Consider the following 17228-nt stretch of genomic DNA (forward strand, 5'->3'; position numbering starts at 1 on the left):
ATGATACTTGTAACTAGAGAAGAACGTCGTTTTGTTCTTTGCTTTGGAATCGTGATTCCTACTTTAGCCCTTTGGCTTTGTGACTCCATATGATTTTGAAATTTAGGAGTTTTAACTTTGATTTTGTTTCTTTTGATATCGACTCCTTTTGATTTTGAACTTTTGGGAGATTCGATTTTTGACTCCTTTGAATTTTTTGGAGTTTGGGGGGTTTTTTTTTTTTATGGGTCTTTCTTTTGTTTTCTTTATTTTCTTTTCGAAGCAACTAACTGGTTTGGTTTTGTACAAAGTCTTCTTTTCTCTTTTTCTGATATCCATCCGTTAGCTGGATAAGCTTTTTATTATGTGTTGTAATAGGTCAGGGATTGATGGCGAAGAATAAAAAAGTTTTTAGAAATTGTGAAGGCTTAAAAGGGGTGACTAGAGGAAAAACTATCTTTTTGGGTTTTTAACGTTTATTTGGTTATATCGATCCAAAAAGGGCCTAAATTCTCTCCTAGGATATGGCATGGTGACCAAGTAAGTGGACTTGTGGTCTTTCTATTCGAACATCCTTTGTGTCATCACTCAATAATCATTCAGATGAGGCTTTTGTCTAGATTCTCACAGGATATGGAACTTAATTGTTCTAACCTTGATTTCAGAAACTCACTACTATATACAATCAAATGCTTATACATGCTATTCACGAAAAGATGCAGAAACTATATATTGTACGTATATTAGTCCAAGTTCAGAGAATGAATCCTTATTCTATTGCTATAATGAGACTTCTAGACTATTTATTCATCATAGAAAAAGGAAACAAGACTTTTGGTGGGTAACGTCTCTTTATTGAGAAGGTTTAGAAAATTATGAAGGATCTCAAAGGCAATTGGCTTAAGTGCGAATTTGAGGTTTCTTTGAAATGGTTTAGTGGTGCAGTCCTTAGAAATGGGTGAATTTTTGATGAATGGAGGATAGATTTCAAGATCAGGTGTTAAATTGGGATGGTGATGGTTGGGTGGTGGTTCTTCACATAATTTCGAGGACTCAGAGAATTCTTCACCTAGTTTTGGCGATTCCACAATATTGTGGTTCATATCTACAATAGAAAGGATGTCATAAATTTGTTCCATCGATAAGTCTTTAATAGCCAAACTAAATTGGGATCCAGTTTCCACAATAGAATTTATATCCTCTTCTCCAGGCACTTCATTTTTTTTATCCTCTCTACCTAGAACTTCATAATTTTTCTTAATGTCATCATCCAAGTTTGTTGAGTTAATCTCTAACACAAGTTCTTGAGTTTCTTCTGTCAGAATGTTCTCATGCATTTAGTCATCATCATAGAATAATCTGGAATTCACACGATAGTCAAGTGGATGGTGATGTGGTTTTAATTGGTCATAAATATCAGGATGGGCTTTAGCAATTGGCTCTATTATTGTAACACATTGTTCTTAGTTTTGGTTGGGTTCTGGACTGGTGGGAAGAATATTATTCTCAGATGTGGAATCTTTTGAGCCGGATTGGAGAAAACATAAGGTCATTGCTATTTGCTGAATTTGTATTGTTTGCTCAGCCACTACCTGGTAAAGTTGGTCTGTGATAGATGGTGGAGTGGAATATGAATTTGAAATGGATGGTGATGGACCTTGGGTGAAACCGCACTCTGACTGACCAGGTGGATATATGAATGGTGGTTGACTAGTTGTGGTGGAACTCAATGAATTGTCTGCATGATTAGAAAACCCTTGCATGTATTGTGTACTAGGGAAATTTGAAAATTGAGGTTCGTAACTGGAAGAATATTCCATAGGAGGCTCGAACTCGGTATATGATGTGCATTGAGACACCTAATGATACAGACTACCACAACAAGAACAAGGTTATGGGTTTACATTGTAATTTCATGATTGTTGCGATGCATATTGATAAGCCATGGATGTTCAAACAAAGATGATGCACAAACAACAGAAATTCATTTTTTTTTTTTTTTTTGAATTTTGAAAAGTTTGTTGGCCTGTAGATTACTATGCCCTGTTCGAAACGGACAGTTGGGCACAAAACTAGGTTTTGGGGCTCTACACGCTTCAAAAGAGAAGATCACTACTTCACCACGTGGTGTGCTACCAAGAATCTCACTCGCAAGGAAATGACGGAGGGGAGTGAGTAAGATAGTTGGTCCACTGGATTATGGTAGTTTTCCACTCTAAATCTTCATGCTAAGTGTTTGTCTTGTGGACATGACTAGATTAGCTCTGCTTGGTTGATTTAAAATTTTTGTTTAGTCAATGTAGCAATTGAATCTCGTAACGTCCGTTAACTAAAGTGAGGATTAGTCCCACTTGTTGTTATGTTATGGCTCGGGTTTAGCCTTAAGCGCGTAAAGTAAATACAATACTTAATCTTAACACGGAGTCACGTAAGCATGCTTTTGTAAACAACCAAGTATCCTCTGACTGAGAGTTGCGAGGAGGTGAAGAATTTACCTCCCAAGTGTGCATACACGTTCTTGGGGATGGAGGTGTCATGGTGGGGTTTGACCGAGTGTTGGGTGCCTCGATATGTCAAACCCACCTTTTGAACTTTACGTTATTTCGGTTATAGAATTTCTAAACTAAACCACATTTTGGGTTGAAAAGGTGGCAAAGCCAATAGGTATACAAATTTGCCTTCCTGGGCTAAATTGACAGAAATGTAAAGCAAAAAGTAACTACGTTTAACAAAACTTAACTAAATGTGATTTAACTATTAACTACTTGATTATGAAAATATAACAAGAAATGTCAAAGATTGAATTTTTAATTTCCGAGTTGATTCGTAATGCGTGAGCATATTGTTACACTACTTGCCTCGCGCATTCGAATGTCACAAGTTAATAAAAAATCCAACACTTGGTACGTTAAAAAAAAAACTTAAATCAAAAGACAAATATTTCATATTTTAAGCCTAAGTTTATATTATCTTAAACCTTATCTTTAAGCAAGTTGATATTATCCTAATTAATAATGATAAAAGCAAAATATGAGATTTTCTAAAAAAAACTTAAACTTTATCTAAAAATGATAATAAACTAAGCTGTTTTTATTTTCTTTTGTTTATCTCTATTATTTTATTTTATTTTTATATTTTTGAATTTGAAGAACACTAAATCTTTGAAATCTATCAAGTTTTAAACCATTACCATTTAGATAAATACGAGTTAAGCAGAGAGTTATACAGTTAAGAATCTTCAATCTGAGCCAAGGAATTGTCTTGATTCAGTGAGGTGGACAGGCGGATTGCGGGCGGGGGCGGGTTGGGTGCTATCGGTGCTCCAGCCACTTTTGATCGGTTTCCTCCAGTTGCTTGCCAAGGTTGTTTTCAACTCAGATGGAGACCTGAAATCACAAACAAAATGGATTAGTAAGATCCAACAAGAAAGAAACTAAGAATTAAGAAAAACAAGTTGAATTTTTTTTAGAAAAAGATAGAGATACTCCCCTTTTGATTCGCTCTTCTTCTCATATAAGTAGATCCATGACGGCGCCGCCATTTGACATATTTCTAATATTAGTGGTTGAGTTGGCGTTTTGTTGTTCATCTTAGATCTAAGTGGGAAGAATGGTGATGGAGGAAACCCCACCTTTTTCTTGATTCCTCTATTGTTTTTGGGTTAGTTTTTGATGTATAATGATGTTGAGAACTAGCTATTGTTGTTTTGATATTTAAAACATGGAAATAAGAGTTGTCTGATAATGAAAAACTTGATATGAAAAAGGTAACTTGGTTAGCAAGTTATACTAATTTGATTATAACCAACTTTGGTTGGGTGAATGAATGATATAAAAGATATTTTGAAGAACTATTGTTATGAAAAACAAGATAACACAACTTGAATGGAAGAAAAGCAACAAGATTCAACAAAGCTTCAAGCTTTAAGTAATGAAAAATGGAAAACAAGGTAAATAACAATTAAACTATTTATTTAAAACATATTAAACTACTCCTAATGACCAAAGGTTAATTCTAGGGTGTTTTCTCTTTCCACTCACTTTGGTTTATGGCAAAAAGGCAGTTTTCACCCTCGAACTTGTCAAGTTTTACCACTTACCCCCCTGAACTTCACTTCAGGCAATTTTAACCCTGGACTTGTAAAACGTATCCAGCTCCATTTTTCCAGTTCATTTCCGGCACCTGAAAGAAAAGTGGAATTATATTTTCCTTTTCGGTGGCAAAATTAGAAATTCCACATCATAAAATATAATTCCATCGCCACTCCACGCCACTCTTCAAAAAGCGAAAATGTCTAAAATATGAAGGTGGATACGTTTTACAAGTACAGGGTTAAAATTGCCTAAACTGAACTTTAGGGGGGTAAGTGGTAAAACTTGACAAGTTCGAGGGTGAAATATGCCAATTTGCCTTGGTTTATATACTACACCAATTATATTTTACAACTTTGCCCTCATCCTTTAAAAATAAGACACCTAATTAGGGTTTAGGTATCTTCTTGAACAAGCTTGCTAAGGATTCCCACTTTTGAGTTGAGGACATAGTCTTTGGTCTTTTGGGTTAAGGACATGATCTTCCGTCTTTTGGTTTTGAGTCCCTAACTGTTGACTGTTGACTTTGACCTTGACTTTTTGGCACTTTTTCTCCTAAGCTGGAATCTTCCCAAATAGTGTCGATAGTACAATTTTTTGCGCTAAAATGCATGTATTAGGAGTATAAGTCCTAAATGGCCTGTATCCTGCAAAAGGTAGAAAAAGCTATAAGTTGTCTGTTCATTAAGCATAAGAAGGGCATAATTGAAGCATTGTAAAGGTAATTAAACGCACATTAGGGGTTTGATCACCTGACCGTTGCTTTGTGGATAACCGGGGCTGAAAAAGCGGTTTATCTTCCATTTTTGGATGAATGTAGAGATAGTGTGGCCCGTGAATTGAGTGCCAATGTCTGAGACGATAATGTGTGGGAGACCGAAACGAGTGATGTTGTTATCCCAAACAAATTTTTGTATTTCATATTCACGGACGTTGACTAGAGGGATTGCTTCGATCCATTTGGTAAAGTAATCGGTGGCAGCCAGGACGAAGCGGTAACTGGTCTTGGGTTGCTTATGTAATAACCCGATGATATCAAGTCCCCACATATGAAATGGTCAGGGACTAAAGATAGTGTGTAGCGGCTATGCGGGTTGGTGAATATCGCGAGAGAACTTTTGACATTTGTCTCATCGCTAAACATATTCGCGGGCATCGTTCTTCATATAAGGCCAGAAGTAACCTTATTGAATTGCTTTGTGAGCCATCAATCGGCCACTTGCGTGATTGCCACATTCTCCTCCGTGAATCTTGGTGAGGATAAGTTGAGACTGGAATGGAGTGAGGCATCGAAGATGAGGTCCATCAGCTGATTTTCGGTATAAATGATTGTTGATAAGGGTGTACACTCATGCCTTGCTTCGAAGGGCATGGGATTGTTGTGAGTCGGTGGGCAAGATATTGTGCTGGAGTAGATTGAGGATTGGTTTCATCTGGCTGGTTTGGAGGCCAGCTTCCATTATGGGAAGGAGATCAGATACAGTATTGACTAGCCCTGTTTGAATGTCAATGGAGATGAGTCGGGGGGAACTGGAGTTGGTGCGAGTGGCCAGATATGCTAGAGAGCCGGATTGTCTGTTCTCTTCACGAGGTATGTGTTCAAGGTGAAACTTGTCGAAAGATTTGATGAAGTCTTTTGCGAGGTGAAGATAACGAGTGAGGTTGTCGGTGTACCGTTCAGTTGTCGAACGATCAGTTGGGAGTCACTGTAGGCTTTGATTTTGGTGACACCCAGAATGTGAGAAATGCATAGATCGTCGAAGAGAGCTTCATATTCAGCTTCATTATTAGAAATAGCAAAATCCAGACGGATGGATTTTTCAATGATGGATCGGAGCCCTCAGCGAGTGAAGTGTTACGCCAATACCGCTACCCTCGTTGTTGTTGGAACCATCTACATAGAGAGACCAAACATCATGCTCTGTGGGTTGGGGCAATCGAGGTTCATATTTTGGCTGCTAATTCAGGTCTTCTGCTGGGAAGACGGTGAGGAAGTCAGCGACTGCTTGAGCTTTAACAATGGTGCGAGGTAAGAAATCAAGATTATGTTCATCCAGCTTGACCGCCCATTTTGCAATTCAAGCGGATTTGGATTTAACAAATTATGTTTAAATATGCAATATTTTATAATAATATATAATAAATTAAAAAAAAAGTAAATTTTAATTAATATTGATTTTTGGATAAGATATATATTTCTTATTCGGATATCCAAAATCGGATTCGGATACTATTTTTTATATTTGTCGGATTTGGAGTATACATTTTCGGATTCAGATTCAAACATATCCGAATCCAAACCTATCCCCCCAGTAGTTGCAATCAAGATTACCCCCATTATAACTCAACTAGTCATGCCACATGAAATGCTCAAGAAATTACCTAATTAGCCATGGACTCTGAGTGATGTGTAATAATCATGTTGATGTCATTGACAGTCGAAAGCACTCTCTCATAAATGACCACCCCTACCCCTCCCCACCTTAAAGGACCAAACTACCCCCACTAGTTTTGAGCCTGTAGTGTCACGTGTCCTCATCTCCTTGTTCAATCAAACGGTCGAAATTAGACATGTAGTTTGCATAGGAGTTGCTCCTATATCTATGAGTACTTGGTGGTTTTAAGCGGGAAGAATCAACCAAGTACGGTGTTGTGCTGCCATTGTTATGCACTGAGAGCAAAATGAGAGCTTTCTATGTAATCTTCACGTTTTTGGTGTTGAAGACCTTTCACCCGAAAAATGGGAGCTTTCTAAGTAATCTTCAAATTTTATTGAGTCCTGTATTGGGCACCACTAAAATTGGATTGGGCAGCCTCCAGCCCAAGCCCAAACAACAAAGCCCAGTACACCCCCCACCTAAATCGTGAAACTGGGAAAACCAATCTAACCGGTATCATCTCTCTCGCGCACTCGCCAAAAAACACTTCGAAACCCTAACGAAAAAAACTCAAAACCAAACCTTTTAAAGATCATTTTAATTCGAGTTTTTCTTTCCTGAATTGAGATTCTTCTGTGTAAAAGTGTACTAGATAGTTGGAGATATCTTGCATTCATTTCCAATTTGAAGGTATGAACTTTTGCTTGCTTTGTCCCTTTTGATTTTTGATCTTTGTTGCATTTTACATTTCGTTGCTGTAATATGAAATCTTTGTTGCATTTTACATTTGGTTGTTGTAATATGAAATCTTTGTTGCATTTTTGATCTTTGTTGCATTTTGCATTTTACATTTCGTTGCATTTTACATTTCGTTGCATTTGATCTTTGTTGCATTTTACATTTTACATTTCGTTGCATTTTACATTTCGTTGCTGTAAAAGAAAAGGATTTTTTTTTATCTTTCGTTACATTTTACATTTCAAAAGGATATCATGAAATATAGTTCGAAACACAATCTAAGGAGGACAAATTCTATCCAAAAGAGGCTGTTAAATTTTATTCCATGACTGATTTCGTTGAATTTCTTCGCCTTTACATCAACTGTCGAGCATGGAATAATTCACCAAATTGCATTCATGGAATAATTCACTCCACCAAATTATTCCTTATAGATTTAACAATCCAAATTGCATGGAATTTAACAATTTGGTGAATAAGGAATAATTTAACAATCCATGGAATAATTGCTTATTTCTTCACCTTTACATTGATTCCATGGCTGATTTTGTTGATTACACAATTTGGTGGAGTGTTTTAGAATACAGTCGATGTAAAGGCGAAGAAATTGTTGAAATCGTTTACTTATTCGTTGAAATGAAATCGATTTCTCTTATTCGTTGAAATCGGAAATCGATTTCAAAGGGGTCGAAATATCGCTTAACCGCATAAGATGGAACTATCTCGACCCGGGCACTGATTTCCAACTTTATTCTAAAACAATCTATAAGGAATAAGAGTAGGCTTTTCTAAAATAATCAGCCATGTATATAGATTCGAAGTATTATTTTCTATAGATTTTAAAATAATCAGCCATGTATATATGTACAATCCATATAGAAATGAAGAGGAAGCTGCATCCGCGAAATGGATAGGATTGTTAAATTTTATTCCATGGCTGATTTCTCTTATTCATTGAAATCAGTCCCTTTTGAAATCAGCCGCTCGCGATAGTTTGAAAAGCACTGGTTACTGTGTCCTGTTGAAATTCAGTGAAGATTAAAGGTTTAAAAAAAAGTTGAATTTGAAGACCAAAATTAACTCACTATTTCTAAGTTTTATTGCTTGTTTTCCTTAAAACGTTGTACAATAATCAGGTGTCCCTATAGTTTATCCTTTACTTATTTTTTTGATTCACAAGGAGTAGTCGACCAATTTCTAGAAGAATCTTGATATGGTTGAAGTTTTAGTTATTGATACAACTATTGTATTCTATCTCACTACATAACCAAATACCAAATACAATCTTGATATGTAAAATGTTGGAACCAAATACCAAATACTACAGGCATCGATGAATTTGCATGTTTGTGGTTGGTTTGTTGGAATAAAATGAGATTGTCGTTTTCTATCTCACTTGGAACGGAGCCCACATTGGGCTTTTATCGTGAAAATCTAGAGTGATTGCCGTTATTTGGGTCGTTCTAACTAAACGACCTTCTCCCTTTTTCTCTCTATCAAGACTACCTTTATATAGCATATACATTAAAGTTTGTACTTCATTTTGTGGCATAATGAGAGTTACAACGGATACGCTGGTGATCGCTATTAGTGTCTTAAAGATTGTAGTCATCTTATGCTAGTGTTTTGGAACTGTAATAGTTACTAATACTTGTTTTATTTTTCTTTGTAGCAATGGGTCCTCGATCAAAGAATGTCAAGAATGTAGCAAAAACTACATTCAAGGGTGTAAAGAAGTTGTTTGGTGGTGGCAGTTCCTCTTCGAGTCGTGGTGACGCGCCTGAGTCTGAGAAGAAGAGAGATAGGGGGTCGAAAACAACAGCTTCAATCCGTAGAGGCGATAGAAAAGCAGATGATGATCCTACGAATGTAGGTGATGTAGAAGGAGAGAAGAAGAGAAAAGGGAGTGCGGGCACCTCGGCTTCAGTGCTTAGAGGGGACCACAATGAGGTTGTTCCGAGTACTGTAGATACTGAGAGTGAGAGTGAGAGTGAAACTGAGAGTGAGGGTGATATTAATGTAGATAAAGATTTAGATGATGTAGATAAAGATTTAGATGTAGATGTAAATATAGCAATGGATCGTGGGAAGAGTATAGTTGATGATGATGGGGATGACTCAGGTGAGGATGGAGATGATGGGGAAGAGTTTGGTGATGAAGAGGGTGATGAAGAGGAGGATGATGATTTGGAAGAAGAAGAATTGATGGAAGTTGAAGCACCGGTCGAAGTCGAAGCATCTCCAGTGGTAGACTATATGAGAAAATCCAAGGATGATTTGGAGTACACACGAGGTGTATATGGTGGTGGCCCTACTGAGTCAGAGCTTCTGTATGACTATTCGGTGCATGTGGCTCGTGATGTTTGGGAAAATAAGGTATTATCATAGACTTAGTATCTTGATTTTCCTTTGTCTTTACAAAACCTTTTGCTTCTTCTCATTGAGTCTTTGTTGTTTCAGGCGGAGCGCGGAGTGTTGAAGTGTGTTCCGCATCTATCCAAGTTAAGCCAATGTGATCTCAAGAATGAATTCAAAAGATCTCCCAAATTTGAAAATCATCTTAAGAGGACTGGGTTTTATGATCTGGTATTTGGGTGTTACAAACATCAAGATCCGGCGTTGGTCTCTGCGTTTGTGGAGAGGTGGCATCCAGAGACCAACACCGACTTTTCAATGACCACAACAACATTAACTTGTTTTCCTCTAGCGGTTGCCCAACCGATTGCCTCGCTACGTGTATGAAAGACCTAAACACATAAAAAATAACAACTATTATTAATACACTAATAAAATTACATTTAGAATTTTTTTTTAAAAAAATTAAATCAATGCCTACTCCATCATACCTCTTCCGTAGTAAAAATTTCTATTGTATCACTTAAAATCGGTTGACAATCCACGTCATTCGAGTTTGCAGAGGATCGGTTTTCAGATAACGACAAAGAATCCTACATATAGAATAAAACAAGAGTCTCAAACAATTTGCATTTAGGTAATGAGGGATTTTAAAGTCACCAAAAAAAATGAACTTCTCACTAAATTTAGTCCAAACGACCCAATCATGTAGTTCCATAGAGGGTCCAAACGACCCGCCATGTAGTTCCATAGAGGGTCCAAATGACCCAGCCATGTAGTTCCATAGTGTACCCAAACAACCCATCCATGTAGTTCCATAGTGTCCCCAAACAACCCATCCATGTTGTTTGGGCTCGGGTTTGCATTCATTCAAGTGTTTTGCATTCATTCATTCATTCAATCAATCAAGTGATTTGCATTCATTCTAATCAATGTTCTCTTATAGATTCATTCATTCATTAATTCAATCAATCAATCAAGTGTTTTGTATTCATTCTAATCAAGTGTTATCTCATTATTTAGGTTTACACTTTGTCGTCGATGATTTCTTGGCATCTCATTTGCTCGACTAGTCGTATCTTCTAATTCTTCATATTGTTCACCTTTACCTTCAACATTTTGTGCCACTTCTTCACTTTCAACATTTTTTCTATTTTCTCCTTCTCTAATTTGTTGTTGCACCTCAAGCATTACCTCAAATGCTTCTTCTTCATCTTCATGTTCCACTTAGGATTTTGATTGGGTATTCTATGTAGGGAAACTTAAGTATTCTATGTAAGGAGTAAGGATTTTGATGAAAAAAGGAGTAAAGAGGAGTAAATGAGAAACTTGAGTATTCTATGTAGAGATATTTGAAATTTTGATATATTTCGAATAATTGAGTGAAATATGTTTGTAAACCCTAAACCCCAAACTAGTTTATTATTCACAATTGAAAACAAAAATGGAAAATAACAAGTTTAGATATAAAACAAATTATTATTTTAGATTTGGATAATTGAGTGAAATATGTTTGAAATTAAATTTTTTTTATGTCGGTACGAAATTTGTAAACCCTAAAAACCCCAAAACCCCAAAACTAGTTTATGATTCAAAGTTTGAAAAATAAAAAGTTTAGATATAAAACAAATTATTATTTCGAATAATTAAGTGAAATATGTTTGTACGAAATTTGTAAACCTTGAACCCTAAACCCTAAACCCCAAACCCCCAAACCCCCAAACTAGTTTATGATTCATAATTTGAAAAATAAAATAAAAAATAACAAGTTTAGATATAAAACAAATGATTATTTCAAATAATTAAGTGAAATATGTTGGTACGAAATTTGTAAACCCTGAACCCCAAACCCCAAACCAGTTTCTGATTCACAATTGAAAAAAAAAAATGAAAAATAACAAGTTTAGATATAAAACAAATTATTATTTTAGATTTTGGCATATTTGATTACATTATTTTAGATTTTGGCATGTTTGATTACATGTTTTAACTTGGTTATATAGATACTATGTCATAACAGATAAAGAGTGCAGAGTGCATGTAATTGTGTTGGTATAACTAATTGTGTTGTTCCTAACCTAATTTTTTAAAATCAGATTTCAATTTTTCTAATTCAATTGGGATTTGTTGATAAATTGATCATTATTAATTCAATTTTGCAGATAATTGTTTAAATAAATTATTGTACACTTATGATCGATTAATGATTTGTATTATAAGAAAAGTATTCGGTGTTTATGTATAAGAAAAGTGTAATTAGTGTTTATATAATCAATTTTTATTGGTTAATCAGGCTAATCATTGGTTAATCAGGAATTTCCTTGGTTTAGAACTTTTCAATTATTTTAGTCCAAACGACTTCACCATATCGCTCCATAGAAGCCCCAAACGACCCAGCCATACTGCTTGCATGTGATACCAAATGGTATTGCATAGCCGTTTCAATTCACACTCAAACGATGTGGTCAAGCCGCTTGAGTGTACACTCAAATGGCATACTCAGACCGTTCCATGGAGATTCCAGAGAGCCAAGTCTCAAATGACAGGCTAAGATCGAGTGTGTGTATACTCAAACGATAGGGCGGTATCGTTTGAGTGTACACTCAAACGACATGGCGGGATCATTTGAGTGTACACTCAAACTGCCCGTGGGGTTCATTATGGCGAGACCGGTTGAATTGGTTGCTGGGCCTAGGCTTTGATGGCAAACTTGTAATATGGCAAACTTGTAAAATTTCTTTTTTTTTGGATGGTTGCCCAATCCAATTTGATGAGCGCCCGATTGAATCACCATTTTATTTTATATTTTTCAGTGCACTTTTATTACTAGTATTAGTTGTACCTATGACCGAGCTTTTAATATAATACGCACCGGTTCTTTTGAAAACATTTATATTTTTTTTAGAAAATTGGGACTACCGTTTTAGTCGCTAAACCATTTTAATTTTATAACAAATTGTTTTAAATTAAGTTTTAAAAACCCATTTTTTCAATTGGGAGAGATTATATTTTAGTAGGAGAAAAATTCCCGCTTTAATTAAAAGTGTTAAAATTTGTTTTAATTGGAGAAGAAAATAGAAGAGAAATTCCGTTTTTCAAATAGGAGAGAAATTCTCGTTTTAATAAAAAAATGACGTGAAATTTTAATAGAGCTCCAAAAATACTCTTTGTGGGAGCTTTAATATTAAGATACAGATATGTAAAGAATGTTAGCTATTGTAGTGTTACAACTCATGGGATGTGCAGCAGGGTAGTTAAATGAATTCAAATGCACCAATCTCATTGTCGGAAGTTGTAAACTCCTATAGAACAGATGAACACAAGTCTTTCCTCTATGAGTGTCACACAACACAACTCAATTGATTGTAGTAAATAAATGACAGTTTCCAGTGAAATGCTTTTAATATAAAGTGTCTTACATGAACTATGAAGTGGTACAATCAATCCCAAGACGAAGAGATAAGGTGAACCAAAGAGAGTACAGAACTACAGACTACAGAGTCTACCTCATTCATTAAGAACATCTTGTAAATAATTAAGACATTATCTGCTTCGCATGAATATATTTCTGGTTTCACTATAAGACGTTTGAACAACTTCATGGACCTTGTCAGCCACCTTTGCCAGCTCCTCCATCAACACCATGAAAGCATTATGTTCTGGCTCGTGATAAAATAAGAAACGAGACAGTGCATCTTGCAAATAAAACAAATATTCGATCAATGTAATTTGGTTCCTGTAAAATATTTCCAGTTTTTGACACACATTTGACCCCTCATATATCATACGCACATAGTCAATCCTATTCGAAAGTATCATCATTCCTCGTGTCAGCTCGCTCTCCAATTGTCTAATATAAGCAATTAGGAAAAGAAGTGTGTCATAATGCTCTGCATCGAGAAGAACATGTTTTCCTGAATAAAATGTAACATAGCACAACACAATGACAACAACGTCAGACCTAGACATGAAAAAGGAAAGGCAAGGGGAATGAAGTAAATACAAAAATCTAAAATCTACTACCTTTTGCTATGAGCTCCTGCCGAACCATTAGAAACTTCAACTTCATTGATTTGTGATGACGAACCATGCTAAGCAACGATTTCCTCACCACATGTTCACATTTGGAAATATTACACGGTTCACCACACGGAACTAAAGTAGATGCAAAATTGTGTGAAACACTATTTATCTTTGCAGCTCCATCAGCAGTAACAATCTTAACATATTCAGGCCGAGCTGCTCAAAAGAGAAATGGAATAAGGACAGATCCAAATCAACATAACTAATAAGTAGAGACATATTTAAAAGATTAATAGAAACTATAATTAGTGAATTTATCTTTGCATAAACACCTCCCTTCAATCAAGAAACCCACTGATAACAATTGGGTGGAGATGCGACTATGTTAAACACTTAACTTTGATACTTAGAACGAGACTAAGTGGTCTCTGGGTTGCACCCATTTATCTCTCCATGCCTCTCTCATCAACCCAAATACAAGGAATTAATATATATATTTTCTGTGTATGTGTGAAGCGGGATAGCTAACCAACCCAAATAAACACCCCAATTGGTCACCCCAACACAAACTTGCACCTATACAAGGAATTAATACATATATTGTAAGTCCACACAACACGTGCACCATATCGACACTTTGAATGTGGCTTGGTTCAAACTTTTGACATTATAGGCCTCTAATCCTCATATATATATATAAAGGGATACCAAACGGAAGTTTAAATCTAAGAATTCAACTTCGTAAAGAATATAATATATACACAAACAGCATCACCTAACAATCAGGATGATTATAAACTTGCTTTTGATCATAAGTTATGCAGATTGAACTCACTTAATCCATATTCCATTTCATAACAAGATGTAAGCTCTTCGTCTAGAGACAAAATTTTCTTCAAGATGCATAAAATCCACTTGAACTTGCTGGAAGCTGAATTCTCCCCTGTAAAATTATGACTCTTAGTCGAATAAAATAGATTGAAAATCTAAGGCGTTAATACGAATAGAAACTAATATTAAAAAGAACAAAAAGTTAGAACTTGTTATTGGAAATCCTCGCATTTGTCTCAAGGCGGATCACCTTAAAAACAAAACAAACAGGTCCTAATAAAAGCTAGAGTTGAACTCGAACGGGAAGTCCAACTCCACTGACTATTTTAGCTTTTGTTGGTCTGTTGCGAATGTCAGAGAGTGTGGTGCACTAGGCAGTCCTAGACTAAAACTATAATGGTCGGTTTATTTAAGCTTCTCATGTCTCCCAGTTAAACCGTTTTGTTAACATATAAATAAATGGCTTAATTGCAGAAATATGCAATGTATTTAGGTCTTTTTATCACTTATATCAACAGACAATCTTATTTAACAGTTATATCAATGTACTAATTGTGATTTCACAATTTTATTAATCTGCTAAAATCAGTCAGTTAAGTGATGACGTGTCTTTTTTATTTCAATTTTTTTAGGTATTTTTCACCCAGTATTACATGTGGCAAATTGTTTACACACGGATAAAAATGCTGACATCAACTGAAATACTAAGAATTTGGTATATATCAAAATATCAAAACAAAATCTAAATTTTGGCATATATGTATCATCCCCTCTATCATCTTTACACGAAAATCGACCTAATAAGCCCCATACTACTAGAACTTCAAGAATTCCTACATCCTCCACCGAACTGCCCATCATTTATCTTTTGAATATTTTCCACCAAATCAATAGTCACATCCACAGAATCAGCATGATTATAGTGGAAAATTCTCACTATAATTAGTGGTCTATAATTAATGGTGTAGAATTGATTGGGAAAACAACGGCTCCCCAAGCCAAAAGAAAACAGTCGAGAATGAAGTGTCGAGCATGAGACAAAAGAAAAAACAATTATTTTGATTTCACCAATATCTATAGATTACCTGGTGGGCACAATAGTTCTTGAAAAGTTGAGCAATCGCATGAACCATCAAACAAGCCTTCTATAAGAGAATCACAAATGCAATCACTTTCATACTTCATCATCTCCTGTCCCAATTGTCTGAACCCAGGATAATATGGTAAAATTGCAGCAACGGTCTCCACTTCCATTATAGGATGCTTAAAGATGAACCTGACAAGGGAGCATAAACTGCATGGAAGAATGAAAACCTTAGACAAGACAATAAAAGGTTGCGAAAGTTAGCATAAGAAGCAAGACAAACATTTAACCAAGTTTGTCTTTCGAATGAGAAATTACTTATGGCAACATAAAATCTTTTACAACACAGTGAAACAGGTTCAAAACTCATTTTCCAACATCAACAACGCAAACACGATATATGATGAGCACATCATGCTGCAAACTAAAACATGAAATACAGTTGTCCCCTCTGACCCAATATCCAGAACCGCTTAAGGTTAAAACTCACAACACAGTGAAACAGGTTCAAAACTCATTTTCCAACATCAACAATGCAAACATGATATATGATGAGCACATCATGCTGCAAACTAAAACATGAAATACAGTTGTCCCCTCCGACCCAATATCCAGAACCGCTTAAGGCTAAAACTCTAACAATGGTATATAGATGTGTTGTGAGCCTCAAGAACACACTAGAAAGTTTCAAGCTGTGTAGAGGTTTAAAAGGGAATAGAGAAGAGTAACATGTTCTATGCAGGGCTAGATGATAATACATGTACACAGATGAAAATGTTGTTACTCTTCCAGTAAGGTACACCAAAGATTATCGAACAGAAAAAAAACTTATATAAGTAGGAGAACGATTCAACAGCACCCTACCCAGGGATGAACACTAGAAATAATAAATTATAAGCAAATAAACAGTGTGACTCACGCATCAATTTGATTTTTAAAATATTCATCCTCATCACCAAATATTTTCTCATCATCATCAGAGCAATCGTCCTCAACTTGATTATACAGCTCTCTGATGGACCTGAGTAACAAGTAGCAAAGCATTAAGTTTACTTTCTATTGAGCCTACTGAGAGAAAACACTAGTTTTGACTAACCTATTTATTTTCTGAGTTTGAGCATCAACAACAACTTTGGTTTTCTCCCCCAACTTGGGGGCAACATAAGAATCTAACACCTTGTTGCGAATTTGTTTAAAATCTGCCTCATTTAGCTCAAAAACTTGATTGACGACTTGGAGAATTTCGTGGCCTGTCTCTCCTAATAAGTTACCCTCTACCAAGCTTTGAACATCTCTAATGATTCCGTCTTTTTTCTTCGGTTTCAACTTTACAGATGAAATATCTGTTAAAATCTCATTATAAGCATCCACACGCCTTGAAATTTCAGAGAGGTATAACAAAGCATGAGCTAATTGAAGTAAGAGCTCCATACAATCAAAATCATCAAATATTACAGCAAAGTCTTTGTTTTTAGGGATATTTAGACTTTGGTCCTAACTATAGTTGGTTTATTAGGGTTTGGTCCAGAAAAGCTTGAATATTAGGGTTTGGTCTTAATTTTGGTTTTTGACCACCAGTCAACTGAGTTGAATGTGGTCAATCAGCTTGTATTTTCAAAATGACAATAATGCCCCTCGCGTGCAATATCACGTGTTTCTATTTTATTAAATGACTTCGATTTTCGATGTGGCCGTCAGATCTTAAATTTGCGCATCTCGAGAATACAGGTTATTTAGAACCCTCTTGAT

The 17228-nt window shown here is 35.7% G+C and overlaps 1 protein-coding gene across 1 annotated transcript; it reads right to left on the reverse strand.

The window, feature by feature from the left end:
• Window positions 1–12867: 12867 nt before the first annotated feature.
• On the reverse strand, window positions 12868–17028 carry LOC147499114 (uncharacterized). Its single transcript, XM_086560927.1, has 6 exons — window positions 16576–17028; window positions 16399–16500; window positions 15481–15689; window positions 14400–14507; window positions 13565–13780; window positions 12868–13455 (listed from the first exon to the last, which is right to left on the reverse strand). Exons 1-6 carry the CDS (start codon window positions 16908–16910, stop codon window positions 13085–13087), a joined length of 1341 nt encoding a protein of 446 aa, XP_086417053.1. The 5' UTR covers window positions 16911–17028; the 3' UTR covers window positions 12868–13084.
• Window positions 17029–17228: the final 200 nt, after the last annotated feature.

Source organism: Coptis chinensis, chromosome 5, assembly GCF_015680905.1.
Source record: "Coptis chinensis isolate HL-2020 chromosome 5, ASM1568090v1, whole genome shotgun sequence".
Classification (NCBI taxonomy): Eukaryota; Viridiplantae; Streptophyta; class Magnoliopsida; order Ranunculales; family Ranunculaceae; genus Coptis; species Coptis chinensis.